Genomic DNA, 16088 nt, shown 5'->3' with positions numbered 1-16088 from the left:
CTTTGAGCAAGAACTGAATTAAAGCTCTCATATCTCACAACTTTGCCACCACATTAAATGGAAGCAGTAGATGCCATGTTGGTGAAAGGAGAGCATTTGCCTCCAGACCTAAGACATTTCAAGACTCTGACTTTTAAGTTTACATTTTATTCCATATAGTATGGCCTTCTTCATTTTATCTTAGAACACTATGAGAACTAGCCTGGTACACAAAAATAACTAGAGTTGAAATATCCAGACTCCTCCTGATACCTTTGAGGAGCATCGCTCAGGTAAAGCAGCGAGTGAGTCTGAGGCTTGCACACATGGTAGTGAGGGTCCCTTGATTATGGGCAGACTCATTTTTTCCAGCAAGATCTGTGCTGACTAAAGAATTTACTGCCCACAAGCTGTCCCCAGCTGCTTGTAAGTCTCCCTCTGGCAGAGGCTACTGACATGCATGTGTGCATCTGGGTTGCTAAAAACAAATCCAGCAAGCTCAAGGGGTCCAAATAAAAATTCTCTCCCAAGTGCTGTTCTCTGGGCTGAAAGAGGTTAGGGAGTTCAGGAGCAGCTGGGCTGGCCAGTGTGACTGCCTGGAGGGCACTGCAGTCCCTGAGGAATGGGGACAGTCACTGCTCCAGCCAGTGCAGGTGCAACCAGAAAAGAGACCCACCTGCAGTGCCTGAGCTCTCACAGCAAGCCACTGTACCTGAAGTACACATTAACCTGGCAGGAGAGTTTACTCTCAAAGTGCCTGAATTCTGCTGCTACTCTCACAACACCACCCACAATTTAATGAAGGAGACTGTCACTCTTCTCATTACATTCTCCTGAATTTCTTTTAAAATTTCATTGGCTAGCTGCAAGAATAAGCTTTTGGGATGACTTGTATTACTAACACATTTTCAGCTATTTCCCTGAAAAGTTTGAGGGTCTCTGAGGCTGATATTTTGCAGTAAGACACTGCTGTATGTTGATGTGGGTTTTTTGTTTCTTTCATGCAGAATATTCTATTTTTAAAAGAGCCTCAACACTTGAAAAAGGAACATTTGGACACAGTTTGAAGAACTGTGAATTGTAGTATCTCCAAACACTCAATTCACAAAATATATGATCTGTTTCCACTGCTCATCACCTTCTTAACCATCTCAAGTCTTACTAAATTTCAGAAAATAACTGAAGTATAAGAGGTACAGGGAGGGCACCAATGCCTGTCTCTGGCTTGGAGCACTAAAAGACCTTTTACTTGCTTCTTTTAGCAGGTCTGAACATCTCATGGAACTTTCACTCAAGAAGATACTACTGCTTCAGAATGTAAATGCTATTTTATCCATTAATAGAGAAAGAAGGTGCACAGAGATGAAACCCCTTTGGCAATTCAAGGAGCAGATTTCCCAAATCTCTTATCATTAGCTTGCCCATAAGAGATCTCTCTGACAACACCATCTACAATCAACAGAACATCTCTCTCAGAACAGCAACAACCTTGACACTGCTAACTTCTATGGACTAAATTATGTCATGTTTCTTTAGCATCTAAAACTATATCATGCTGCAAAATTCTCTGTAGTTGTTCACTTTCTGCAGTGGTGCCTGCAAGACCTGAAAAAGGTTAAGAGTATATTTTAGTTTTTGAATGTCTAGTACACACAGAACCTCTCTTCAAATTAAATAAACCACAAATCACTAATTTTCAAATTAAATCACATTTTTGCCTATATTGAAGTTATTTATATGCAGGTCAAATGTAAGATTCACAGATAATTTGGAGTTCAGTCCTGTGAAATTATGGTAGAACTTGGCTTTAAAACTGACAGGAACTCATTCTATCAGGTAGGCTCCAATTTGTAATTCTTGCATGGCTATTCAGCATCAATATGATGATGCAGTCATCAGCTAAACTGTGTACATGGAGCAAAATAAAGGGAACTCACAACCTGCCCAAAAGAAAACTTTTAAGTACAAAAACTAATGTGAATTCTCTTTCATCTCAGCATGATTATTTTTCTCAGAAGATCGTTAAGTTGTGTTCTCCTGTGAGACACAGCAATGGAGATAAACAATCATTGTAACACTGGTGTAGAGTCTGTATACAGACATGAATCACTAAATGCAAGCAAAACAGTTGTTTCTTCTGTGTTGTTAAATTAATAACAGCATTTTGAGGCTACCTAATTTTTCAGCAGGATTTCAACATGTTATTTTTAAATGCAAAGTTCATAGTGATCTTAAAAAAGCCAAGTTACATACAGTAAAATTATACTGAATAAGAATAGGTTATTATGAAAAGTAGGACTGTACATTTTATACCACTCTGATTATAGTCTGATGCTTCATTCTGTGGAGTCTTTTAAGAATCAAGTACACTCATTTGGTGTATGAGAAGAAAACCTGCATGGCAGAAAAAGAAATTCTTTTACTCTGTTTACCAAGCTTTCAACTTACTCATTATAAAATCCCTCTGTTTCCTTACTCCTACAGCAGAGATTTAGCAAAACTATTTACTGAGATGGCTTCATATAGCAAAAACATTCAGATTTCTACTAAACAATTCTTGTTTTGTTGCTTGTTTTCAGATTCTTACAGCACTAATAGTCCTGTTTATGCCAAGACTAATAACTAACAATTGTAAATATGTTTCAAACAACTGGAGGCTGAAGAGGAAACAGATCATATCAATGAATATGTTTGTGAACTGAATTCAATGCACCCATTGTACATGGATTACAATTCAGCAGTCACATTTTTACACTTTTTTTTTATTAGTTATGTTCTGGAAACCATAAATAATGTACTCATTTGAAAGAATTACATGAATTGACCAAATCCTCTGGAAGTTTCCTCTGAAGTTATTTCATATTTGGAGCATCAAACACATCTCTGGGCAACATGTTCCAGTGCCTCACCAACTTAATAATAAAAAAAATTCTCCCTTCTATCTAGTCTGAGCCTATTGTCTTTCAATTTAAAGACATTTCCCCTTTTCCTATCATTCCATGGCCTTGTAAACATCTCCACCTTTCTTGAAAGCCCCTTTCAGATACTGGCCATCTGCTCTAAGGTCTCCTCTTCTTTTCTCCAGGCTGAACAACCCAACTGAACCAGTCTGTCTTCCCAGGAGAGGTGCTCCAGACCTGTGACCATGTATGTTGCCTCCTCCAGACCTCCTCCAACAGATTCTTGTCTTTGCAGTACAGAGGGGATTCCAGAGCTGGATGCAGTGCTCCAGGTGGGATCATAAAGTTATTCAAAGTAACAGAATTTGTTATAACAATGTCATTTCAAATTAACAGAGATGGATGCTCATCTGCCACTTTAGTCCACACATATAACCAAACAAATCACAAAGTACGTAAGGAAAGGTAACAATCTCATTCCTAGTTTACTTCTCCATGGTTTTCAGTGAACAAAGGTTATGCCACCAAGATTCACTTGCCCTTCCCCAAGATGTGAGCTTTACTATCATATCTATTTTATAAAATATAGTAATTAAGAGAATTAGATAGATATCTATGGATAACCATTTGGGAATACTAAACATTTTACAAGAACAGGTAGCAATGCATGTAGAAAGCATACTGGTCTGCCTAATAAAAGTGTGTGGTGTTTCTCCTTTCTTCCATCAGTCCCTACCACCAGTTTCAACAATGACTCTTACTATTATTCCTTCTCTTTTTAGCTTGATTCACATGCATTTACCCTCTCTTCTGAGAGGCTGCTGAGAACTTCTCAAGAGAGTCTGCATACTTCCTCTACTTGTAAATTTTTTCAATTCCATTTAAAAATTGAGGTTAAACTTAAAGGTCCCATTTGGCATAGCCATGGAACAGCATTAGGTGATACTATTGCATCTCTTGGTTGTGGATTAGATTTGCTAAACCAGAACATCCTCTTCTCTCTGAAGCTGTAATTCAACCTTTACCTTTTCAGCTTGTCCTAAATTGTCTCTTCCATACTTAACAAAGAGAAGCTCTAATTATTGTTTATGAATAGTCTACTCTTGTGCTACACTTCTTATAGTGTGTGTTTTTACTAAAACATATCCTATTCAGCCCTCCTCTTCATGACATCCACATCCTTCTATTTCTTTGTTTATTCTCTCTTTTGGTTCTTCCTCAAACATACTTCCTTGTCTAGTCCTATCATTTAATTAAAAACAGCCTAGTAAAACATCTTCCTAATTTCTCTGTTTTACTTCCCTCTGGATTCTTCCTAATCAGCTCTTTAATCTCCTGAAGTTACCAGTATCACAAATATATAATGGAATTTATGGCTCCACCATCTCTCCTGCTAGGGTCACATTATCCTTAGATGACATTCCCCAACTCAACTTCTTCCACTACTACTTTTCATCAACATACCATGCTTCTGAACATAATTTTGAATTCTCCTTTCAAACTGAAACCCTCACCCATTTTCAACTTCAGAACTCCAATTCCCCGTGGAGGAACAATCACTTGGGGGAAAAATCAGCATGGTAAAAATTGAATATAGTAAATTTTATTCATCCAGTTTTAAATTCAAAAATCTCTGCAGTCAATTCCACTGTTCCTGACTTATATTAAAATCCAATATCTTAGAACCTAGTACCTAAAAAGCTGTTAAATTCTATCAGTTCTCATGTCAGTGTTGTCAGAATACAGTGTTTTCCCCTAAAACTTGGCATGCATCTTTATATCAATTCATCATATTTCCCATGGGGACTATTGTAGTGCTTCTTGCTCTACCCATCATACTTCTTGCCTTGCTACTCTTGAGTTCATTCAAAAAAGTGTATGTTTTCTCTTCTCTGCCTCTTAAAACTCAGAGCTGCTACTTTTCATTCAGATTTTCAGATTTGGTTTTCCTCTCCATCTACTTCCTGACTTTTATTCTTAACTCCACATGATGCTTCCTATCTGTTTACTCCTGAAATCATATTTTCTAACTGTTATCTTGGTGCCTTCTTTTAATCTGCTCCTTGTAAAATACAGGAAAGTTTCTCACAAAAATGTAAAAATATTCAGGCACATATGACAATATTTTGCAAACCAGATAAAACCATCCTGATTATGGCAGTACAAGTAGCCACTCCTCTCATTAATATCCAGAGATTCTAAATGTACTATGCTTTTTTTAAAATTTATTCATTTGCAGGAAGAAATCTTACAAAGAAGATTCATGCCCAGCTTTCAGCTACTTAATATGAAAGCAAATCCTAACATATTAATTAAGTGTAAATTCTGAAGTCTAAATTCTGTAACATTATGACAGGTTTGAAAAACAAAGAGCCATATAAAACTGGTCATATTTGCAAACATATTTTCCTGTAATCGCGTCTGTATGCCAAACAGCAAAGTACAGCATTTTCCACTGATACCAGGTAATTAAGGGTTTACTTTCACTGATGCCAAGATCTGACTCTGGGTCACAATTACAGCCCATTTTTGCTATCCTTTCTTGTTAAATCAACAAATCCCACTTTGAGTTACAGCCCCTAAAAATCAACTAACCTTTCAATACTGAAGCTGGAATGAGACAATACAAAAATCCCATGAGTTTGAGCTGAAATTAGTTGCTGGATTTAAACAGCTGGAGGGGGGAAGGGAGACAGGTCTGAAGGAAGCATTGAGAGCAGCAGGACTCCCTTCAGGAGAGAAAGAGAGAACAGTTAGTAAAAGGAATCAGGATAAATAATGTAATAAGAACAGTGTCTGTAAAATGAAAAGGGGATAAAAAGAGAGAGCAATAATAAGTCTTACTAGAAAGTGAAATAGAAAACACAGAAGAGAACAAAGGAGTGAAACTGGTGATGCTCCAAGATTTTAAGCAGAGTCCTATCTCTAAAGCTGTAATTGTTGCCTCTGATTAAAGTGTAAAACACTGAGAAAGACGTTATTACAGAATAAACTAACATGGAGATTTGGGAGTTTCGTGTAAGGCGGGGATGAGGAGTCACTCAGACTAGGTACAGCGAGTTCCTTAAGTGATCTGAGCCCAGCTATGCTGACAAGGGGACACTCTCCAAAACCTGCAATTGCACAGGACACAACAGTAACTCAAGATGCAAAGGATACTGGTGCTTTAGTCAGCATTATGTTTATACACATCTCATGGACTGCATCTACCAATATTAATGCAATTTCAAATTTCTTCTCAATGTCATTCAGCTTCTCAGACCAGACAGGTATCAAGCACTGATCCAAGCACTAAATCAAGGACAACTTCAACCTCTAAATACCTGACACCTGTTTGGAAGTACATACAAGTAAAAAGAATGTATTTTCAAAAATGCAGATGCAGGCACTAGCTCTTGGGAAGAACTACCTTTCTGATACAGCATGAGGCTAGGACCCAAAATATGCACAGCCACTAAGTGCTAAGATAGTCTAAGACTTAGTATTGGTAATTGCCTCCTTGCATAATGAAATTCTTGGTGCTGTTTCAGTTTGATATAACATGCTGTTACATTATTTCCTAAGCTAAAGAGGTGAAAATTTACACACTTTTGCAGTACACACCTCCTGCTGCTCATTGGTTATGGGTTAGTATGGCTAATAAGATTTGACCCCAAGGAAAGAAATATTAGAACTAGGATATCTTCATACTGGATAAGAGATAACTCTGTAGGAAAGGCATGTGCATTAACTACATGCCAGATGCAAAATAAAACCCAATTTATGTAATTCCTCTATTTGTTCAGCAGTGTTACTGAAGTGCTATTATAACTATGCAAAAAAACTGAGTAAAATTTCCATGTGCCACTATGTGGGACATAATATAACATTATAATTTATTATTTCTGTAATGCTGCTGACTACCTAGAAAATACATAATATTAGTATTTCACATGTACTTCATAGAAGTAATTCTTGAAACAGAAGTCCTAGGACCAAATCCTAACCGAATGGCTATAAAAGGTTCTCATTCACCTTTTTTTCCCCACTGAAAAAAAGTCAGACCAGATCTGTGAAAGTTAGGAAAATTTTATAGTCACTGGGGTCAGAAGAAAATGCCAGCCAACAAACTGTGGAAAGCATATAGAGTTATTGTGGGAACTGCTGGACACAGCAAGTTGCATTTCTGCAAGACACCTTATTATCACTCTATTTGTTTAGTGTACTTCCTCAGACACTTCTACAACTTACTTATAGAAATGCTCCCTCACTATGAAACATACACTGCAAGATAGAACATATAAATTTATAACTTCTGCAATAAGAAATTGCAGTTAGAGATTCTAAAAAATGCTGGTCATCTCACTATCATATCCTCAGTGACGCAGATGAATTATTATTGCATCACTTCCTCTGAAGATAACAGGAGGACTTGACGATTAGTTCAACACTGGATTTGACTGAATGGCTTGTTGCATTTTCTTGTAGAACACTATCATCATCTGGTGGTATATTTTGCTGCTATGTAAACTGCATGCTATGAAGATGAAAGCATTTCATTTACTTAGCATTAAACATTTAGAAAAAGACATAGATTCACCACCTTGCAGTTATGCCAAACTATGTGGGGGTGGAAAATGCAGTAACATGAAATTAACTTGACAGAACTGCTGAGGATTTTGAGAACAAACAAATGTTGACATTTTACATGAATGAAATTTGAATACTTCTCTGTCCAGAAGTAAAAGACAGACTAAATAAAACAGTATTCTCATTCATACTATCTACAATGATTAAAAAAAACTTCACAGGTTTTTCAAACAAAAATATTTTTCACATAGTTTTTCTAAATATTGGAGGTGGAGATCTCACATGCAAAAATCAACTATTTATTATGCCATTCAAGCAGAATCTACATAAATCAGTTGTTGACTTACGTGGTAACTTTTCAGTCTAACAAAATCGACTTTCATGGAGATGAACCTTTCTGAATTTCTGCTGAGATTTTTAATGTGCTCCACAAGATCAGCACAGAACTTGTAGCCACCTTTGAGGACACAGAGAACCACAATATCATTGTCTCCAATGTCTTGCATAATATCTTTTGCCAGTCGTTCTGTCCTGGGCAAAAAAAAAATTAGAGATAAAATAACTTTAGGTGCAGATGCTCTAAGTCCATGGTATGCTTTACAAACACTATGGTGAGTATAAAACTTGACTGGCATTGCTTAGGAAGCCTGACTTCACAGGATTTAGGTTGGAAAAGACCTTCAAGATCATCAAGCCCAACCCTTTGAGTGATCACCACAATGTCAGCTAGACCAGAACAGTAAGTGCCACGTCCAGTCATTCCTTGAACACCTCCAGGAATGGTGACTCTACCACCTTCCAGTCCATTCCAAAGCTTGACTGGGTTTGCATCCAGCTCACAGATGGCAGATTCAAACAGACAGTGATGGATGCAAGATGCAAAGCACTTGAATCTAAGTTAACCTTAGATGCATAAAGTTAAGTTAAATTTAACTAACCATTTAAGTTAACCTTAAATGCATAAAATCCCCAGCTATACAAACAGCACCAACACATCTCAGCATATTTTGGGCTCATAAATATGTCAGAGACTCGAGAGAAAAGAATGTGAACTAGCCTTCCATTTTACCTCACAGGAATTATCAGTATAAAATATACCTGCACAAACACCTAACTTGTCATGTTAGTTACTGCACAAGAGCAACAAATTAAGTGAAAGATAGGGAAGTATATTCGAAACTTTCATGCTGATTGGCTTTGGAAGATGCTACCCTTGCACTTTTAATAAAAAACATACATAAAAACTAGAAAGAAATAGAGCATCAGTGAAAAGCTTATAAAGAGTGCATATTATCACTATTCTGTACAGCTCAGTGCTTCATACAGCAGAAATGAAGAGTGCAAAGAGCTTCAGTGACTTGTTCAAGGTCACACACAGGCAAATAATCGAGCGAATGCTCCAATGAGCCCAGAATTGTGGAGTTCCCAACCAAACCTATCCTCTCTGAAAATTCTGCGTGGCAAACACAATGTGGCAGATGATCGGAAACAAAAGATACACATTTCTGCCATGCAATGCTATATACATTTTCAAGATAAAAATAATAGTCTTAATAATAAATGTAAATAATAAATATTAGCTTTAAAGATAGCATTTCTAGACCGCCAATAGGGTACTGGGTCAACTGGGTCATTTCTAGATATAAGTATCAACAGAAAACTTCACAATGTTGTTTGATGTTTTGAGGAAAAACAGCTCAGTGCATTATATTCTGTAAATACTTCCACTGGAAAATTCTTTGATAGCTCTCTGAGTTAGATTAGTAGTTTCAATGAGAGTGGACTTGTTGACAGGATTCAATTTATTAAATAATCCTATAATTTATCTCATGTATTTTATTATTACTGTTTTTGGGTTTGGTTGGTTTTTTTTCTTCATTAGCTGTAATACAGAAATCATTTTGCCCCTACATAAGTACCTTGATTGAACTGTAGTGAAATCTGTGCATGGACCAGAGAAGAATAAGCTCTAGACTTAAGATAAGTATAAGAAACAGCTGTTACTTAATTTCTACATCTTTGAATTTTAATGCTCTAGTAAATTTCATGTAGCAATAATTATTATATTTTTATATGAGAAACAGAAGATATTAGAAATATTAAATTGTCTCATTTGATCTGAAATATATAATTCCTTTTAGTGCTGTAAGAATAAGGATCACTTACTTTACTGAAGATTAATAAAATAGTCTTTTATCATCTTTTATCAAGTCTGAGAATGGGGAAAACTTCTCATTAAGAAACATTTCTTTGATAAGTTTTCATTTTTTATATTGTTCCTCAGATTGTTTACAGCTGAAATTTCCAGGAATACCAAAGACCATTTTGTATGTTAAAAGTGTAGGAACTCCAGAATAGACTAAAATGTACTAATTTAAATTTCTAAATAAAAATATCCAAGTTTGTAACTTACAATATGTACTGTATATAGATGACAGCCTTCATAAAAAAGAATAATACTACTGACCAAACAATTTATTTAGCAACATTCAAGCTACACATACCTGTCAACAATAATGCCATGAGGAATGAGCACATATTCCAGGTCACCATAGTAGTGCTGAGGATAAGTGAACAAATCCAGACTGTATCCAGGCCAATTGTCTGAAATCTGAATATCAAACAGGACTGTCAAGAACACTTCATGGTGTTTGACATTATGTAACTGATACAGAATCAGCACTCTAGTACACTCTCTTGGATGGATTCATTGTGTGCCATACTTTCTTCCAGTTACAATTTACTATTTTGCTTATCCCATTAATTATTTTGCTTCTCAATATAACTCAGAAATCAAATGCTACAGTTTTTTACCCACAGAATGTGGGAAATGTCACCTGAAATTACAAAGAACTAGACAGACAAAGGAAATATTTCATGCTAAACTAGTGGCAAAAGTAAATTTCGAAGTACTTTCAAACTCAAAGTGCAAATATAATATTGCCAGTAAGAAGGGATTTTCCAATGGAAGATTCAATGGTGGAATTAAAAGTCATAAAATTCTATATTAAAATTGTACATTTCTAGTTTAGAATGACTTAAAGTCATAAATAAATAAATAGATAAGTATTCTACAAATGAAACAGCACATATGGAGAATAATTTATGTGGTTCATGGATGATATCTGTACAAATCACTTGAAAAACTGTACTTCTTCCTAAAGGTGAGGTTCTTAATTTAGATGTCATCAAAGATAAGTGATTGCAAAATGTTTTTATCTCACCTCACCTCACCATGAAACTAGTCTGTAAATCCATATATTCACAGAAAAAAATATTTTACAGACTTAATATACATTGGTTTTGTAAGCATCAGAATACAGAGATTAGATCTCACAAGATACAGTGGTGGTAGAGGTTAAGAAGTTCAAAAGTTAGCCAATGATTGAAGGCTTCAGAAAGCTATGAAATGCAAAGTCTCCAGCACAAAAACTAAACAAACTCCAAAACAAACATTTTCCCTATTCCTTATGAAAGACAAGACCTGCAGGTTCACAAGGTACCTTGAAATAATGAGAAAGCTTTGCTTCAATACTGGTCCAAGATTAAAAGCAACACCTAAAAGGTTTTCCCTACAATCAAAATCCTCAAGTCACACATTGTCTTTCTACAGCTTGGCTACAGGAATCTTGAATCCATGGAGAAATGGTGACAAACTTGCCATTGTGCAGTGCATGTCTTAATGGCATTTTTGCTACAGACAACCTTTAAAGGACCATCACTGAAACCTCTGCTTACCATTTTATTGTAGAGCAATAAAAGGTTTCTCACAATTTTGGCTAAGATAACATATTTGATGTTGAGGTGTTCCTCCACAACCCCTCTTTAACTCAGACACAGCCCTGCCTCATGCTGTACTGAAACACTGTCCTGCCCTATGGATTTTGTGTTGCTTGGGGGCTTTTTTTGCATATTCCTTGACAGCTACAGGCACCTTGACTGGCATGTTTTCTTAACTCTACCCAAAAATTTCTGCATCAAAAAAGTTACTCGTTGGCAACTGCTACTGAATATTTGCCCACGAGGGCATGACTGGGAGATCACTGGAATCAATGAAAGCTTTTCCCCTGACTTACACAAGCCTTGAAACTACACAAAAGAAAAAAAGTTACTTAGTTGTGCTCCTCATTTCCATAGAAACAGGAGATTATAAATATCCTCCTTGGCAAGGTTTTTAATTAGAGCAAATCTTGTCCCAGAAACACTGCAGCAGTCAGCCTGCAAAGACTATTTTCCCATCTACTTTTTCAGTGCATGGGGGGCTGAAACTTTTTAAACATTTTTAGCAATGAACGGTCTATTCAAAAGCATCTTAATACAAACTGAAACAATTTCATTAAGTGTTACAAACAACCACTAGCAACCCCTGTCAGTGTTGCTTACTTCTGCATTCTTGTCAAATTGCAGGGTTTCAGTGTGATGCAGATGAAATTAAATGGATAGAAGCTGCTTTAGAATTCATACAAACCAATAACTTTTACTTAGGTTACAGTAAGTCCTTTATAAAACAGGATCAGGATGAAATTTCGATAAATGAGAACCACTTATCCTTCTGGTTCTCTAGAATAGCAGAACATAAACAGTGGAACATTACAACAATATTGAAGTTCTTGTTTACAAGAACTGGCATTTGACAAATAAGATTAAATTCACGTGTACCTTCAAGTTAATTATTTGTCTGATATAATAAGCCTATTTCATATTCTTCTTTCTTTTAAACAGGCATTTCCCAACAAGCCTAAGAAATTCTCATTTATCCTAAAGCTATTCACAGTGTTATGCTATAAGACAAATTTCAAGTAACTGTAAATTCTTATGACTATTCTGTTTAAGAATTTAAAAGGCCCTTGAAAATATGAAGGAAAAAATTCATATTGTTTCAGAAAGATAAAAGTGTTCAACTGGATAAGTAAATATATATTCTAAACACATTGGCATACTCGTGTGTAAAAAAATTCCTGCAGTGAAAGAAAGACCTACTTTTAAAGTTCAGGCTTTGCATGTTTGAATAGCCCAGCAGATACTCTTCAGTAAGTCTTTAAAAAGTTGATGTGAATGGATACAAAAAGGAATACAAATACATGGCAATATCCAAAAGCGTTCCCGTGAGGCCTAAGAGACAAGCTGAAGCCATTCAATTGCAACACCTTCAGAAGAATGTTGTTTGTTTTCTGGCCTGGCAAAATGAGCACAGGTGAGGTTTGAGCTCAGTCCTCAGCTCCAAGCAGCATGAAGCAAAGCCCAGCTTTTCTAACTTAAATGATGCTGCACTGGAGTTACTGCTGGTGGGGTTTTCGGGGAGTAGCAGAAAAAATTAAACCAGTGCAGCAGAACATGGTCATGCACATTCATGTCCTTCTTTGCAATAACCTCTTGTTGCTTGGTGATACACACAGTCACCCACGTAAGGAATGTAATTTATCACACAGGTGTCAGGAGACATGGTTGATGTGTGGTGTTTTCAGACAGAGCTCGAACACACGGGACAGGTCCCTCAGAAGGGGGATGCAGGGGATGTTGGAGTGGACAGTGTGACCACTGCTGACACAGGTGGCCCTGGGCCATGATCTGGGCGGTTCACCTGTGAACTTTCTGTTAAAATCCTAATGCCACATTAAAATAAGAACATACCTAAGGTGGTGGCAGTGATGGCATTTGCCTCACAGGAGAATCTAGGGTGTCTATCCGAATAAGGATCACATTCATTCATTCATTTTTGCACCATTTATCCATCCCCACAACACTCCCAACGCACGGCCAAGGCTCGGGCTGTTTCCCACCCCAGCAGAACACGGGCAGCAGCCCAACCCTCTCTCACGGTGTTCCGGTGGGAACATCCACTTCGGGATGCCTGGGGATCCTCATCCCCGGTACTCGAGGAGCCTGGGGAAGCACAGCCACGGCCACAGGAGCCGCTGGGGCGGTACCGGACCGCGTTTTCACGGCGGAAGCCAAAGGCGCGGCCCAGCCCAGCACGCCCGTCCCCTCCGGCGGCCGCAGCGGGGCCGGGGCCGGGGCAGGGTGAGGGGAGGCGGCCCAAGCACCGGCCGGGGGGCCCGGAGGAACCGGGGAAGGGAAGGGAAGGGCGCGGGAGTTCACCACATAGCGCCGGGGAGCTTCGGGGAAGGGGGCCGGGGACCAGGGAGGCACCGCGGCCGGCGAGGGGCGAGCGGCCGGGCCGGGCCGGGCCGTGCCGCGCTCCGCATTTACCACAACGCCGCGGCCTCCAGCGCTGCTCCCGCCCTGCCCCGCCATGTTCCTGCGCGCGCCCGCCCGCCCGGGGGGCTGCGGCGGGGCGGGGCCGCGGCGGGTGCGGGGTGCGCGGGGCGGGAGCGGGATGCGGGGTGCGGGATGGACGGTGCGGGATGCAGGATGCGGGGTGCGGGATGGACGGTGCGGGATGTGGGGTGTGGGATGGACGGTGCGGGGTGTGGGGTGCGGGATGGACGGTGCGGGATGCGGGGTGTGGGGTGCGGGATGGACGGTGCGGGATGGACGGTGTGGGATGGACGGTGCGGGATGGACGGTGCGGGATGGACGGTGCGGGATGCGGGGTGTGGGGTGCGGGATGGACGGTGCGGGATGCGGGGTGTGGGGTGCGGGATGGACGGTGCGGGATGGACGGTGCGGGATGCAGGATGTGGGGTGCGGGATGCGGGGTGTGGGGTGCGGGATGCGGGGTGTGGGGTGCGGGATGGACGGTGCGGGATGCAGGATGTGGGGTGCGGGATGGACGGTGTGGGATGGACGGTGCGGGATGCAGGATGGGCGGTGCGGAATGAAGGATGGGCGGTGCGGGATGCAGGGTGGGGGATGCAGGATGGGCAGTGCGGGATGCAGGGTGCAGGATGGGCCGTGCGGGATGCGGGGAGCAGGATGGGCGGTGCAGGATGCGGGGAGCAGGATGGGCGGTGCGGGATGAGCGGTACAGGATGGGCCGTGCGGGATGCGGGGAGCAGGATGGGCCGTGCGGGATGCGGGGTGCAGGATGGGCGGTGCGGGATGAGCGGTGCAGGATGGGCCGTGCGGGATGCGGGGAGCAGGATGGGCGGTGCGGGATGCGGGGAGCAGGATGGGCGGTGCGGGGTGAGCGGTGCAGGATGGGCAGTGCGGGGTGCGGTATGGAGGTTGCGCAGGTATAGGTACTGTCGGAATGGTGGAAAGGCTTTGGCAGGGCTGGCCAAGGGGCCTGGCCTGGGTTAATGGGTAATATTAAGCGGGTGTGGTTTAAACTACCGTTTTAACTGGATTTTCTTGTACTCCAGGGAAGGAAAAATGAAATTTCCAACAGTTCAGTAATCATACTTTCCATCCTCGCTGTCTTCTGGAGTCGCTGCTCCTTCCCACCACCGTGCACATGCTGGGGCAGGTTGTGTTTCCTATTGCCCCCAGCCCATGCCCGTGTTGCCTGTGCTCTCTGTGCAGTTGAAGATAAACAGATCAGGCACCAGGAACAGTGCAGCTCTCTGCCACTACCTTCCAATTCTGTTAAAATTATTATTAATATTTTGCTTTCACTGCCTCACAGATCAGAAGAAGCTTGTTTTTTTCTTGTCTTACTCTGATCATTGCCTGCCTTTACTTTCCCATATAAGAAGTTCAAATTTGGACTCGCTCCATCCTTTTTGTTTCCTGTCTTTTGTGGAAAATGGTAGCAAGCCTCTCTTCCCACTGTGGATAAAAATAGAGCTTTTCACTTTCTTAAAATTGAAAATTGGTTATAATTTCTAATATCAATCAAATACACAGCTGGTAGAATTCTGCCATTCCTATCCTAGAAAATATTAAAAGAAGAAAAAGTTCTTTTTAAGGGAGATCTAGGCATAGTGAAATATTCTAAGTGCTACCTGAGGGGCTCTCACCAACCAAGTAGGAAACATTTCAGGCTGGAGCACTGCTATTCTAGAATGTGGTCATTGTCACTTCTGGTCACAACAGATGGATCCAGGGAGAAGTTGTGGGTATGTCTACACAGGGAGTTTGGTGTCCAATGTTGACTGGTTTACAGGTGAATCCTAAATGCACTTACATGAGAACTGATAGGACAATTCTTAGGAATCTGGTGTTAAGAATGCTTCTATAAATTAATCACTAAATAAAATCTGGTGAAGTGCTAGAGCAGTTGAAGATTATCTTGTGATAAATGCTTTGTTTCTTATATTAAGCCAGGGGTTTTTGATGAATTAAGGAAATGTTCTTTCAAGAACTATTGCTACAACAGACAGCATGTCTGAAAGAACAAAAGACAAGGTTTACAAAGTGTCAGAAGTCCACTCCAGAATATATGTGTCTCAAAGTGGTGCCTGTATATCAAGATTCAAGTGTACTGAAGAAAAAACAGTTCCTGTTCCTGTAAAATAATAAGTAGTGAATCTGATAAACAGCATATGCAGACTTGTACAAACAAACATAAATCAAATGAAAATTTTCATAATGGACAAAATCCCTAAATGGGGATTTCAATTCCATGTCAACATTTCATACAACTATTGAGAAAGAAAGTTTAATGTGTCATCTGATCTTTGGGTTAAATGTTTCTGATATGTAGCCACACTTTTCAGGATTTGAAGACTCTCCTTGCCTGGAAGAATGCCTCCCAAAGCCCATATTTGCCCTAAAGCCAGCACAGTCAGAATCAGT

The 16088-nt window shown here is 40.0% G+C and overlaps 1 protein-coding gene and 1 long non-coding RNA gene across 3 annotated transcripts in view; one reads left to right on the top strand and one right to left on the bottom strand.

Moving 5' to 3' along the window:
• PRTFDC1 (phosphoribosyl transferase domain containing 1) overlaps nucleotides 1-13737 on the bottom strand; it is a 42777-nt gene extending 29040 nt beyond the window's left edge. For both annotated transcript variants that reach the window (XM_063149794.1, XM_063149787.1), the window contains exons 1-3: nucleotides 13659-13737; nucleotides 9953-10059; nucleotides 7796-7979 (exon numbers count right to left, since the gene is read on the bottom strand). In XM_063149794.1, coding sequence (XP_063005864.1) covers nucleotides 7796-7979; nucleotides 9953-10059; nucleotides 13659-13703 — 336 coding nt within the window. In that variant the 5' untranslated portion in view covers nucleotides 13704-13737. The remainder of the gene's footprint in view (nucleotides 1-7795; nucleotides 7980-9952; nucleotides 10060-13658) is intronic.
• On the top strand, nucleotides 13433-15575 carry LOC134414757 (uncharacterized). Its single transcript, XR_010026825.1, has 2 exons — nucleotides 13433-13469; nucleotides 14714-15575. It is a non-coding gene; the product is annotated as an uncharacterized LOC134414757 (long non-coding RNA).
• The last annotated feature ends 513 nt before the right edge of the window (nucleotides 15576-16088 follow it).

The sequence above is a fragment of the Melospiza melodia genome, chromosome 1 (genome assembly GCF_035770615.1).
Source record: "Melospiza melodia melodia isolate bMelMel2 chromosome 1, bMelMel2.pri, whole genome shotgun sequence".
Taxonomy (NCBI): Eukaryota; Metazoa; Chordata; class Aves; order Passeriformes; family Passerellidae; genus Melospiza; species Melospiza melodia.
The sequence above is the reverse complement of the archived record's forward strand: the minus strand, read 5'-3'. Positions and strand labels throughout refer to the sequence as shown.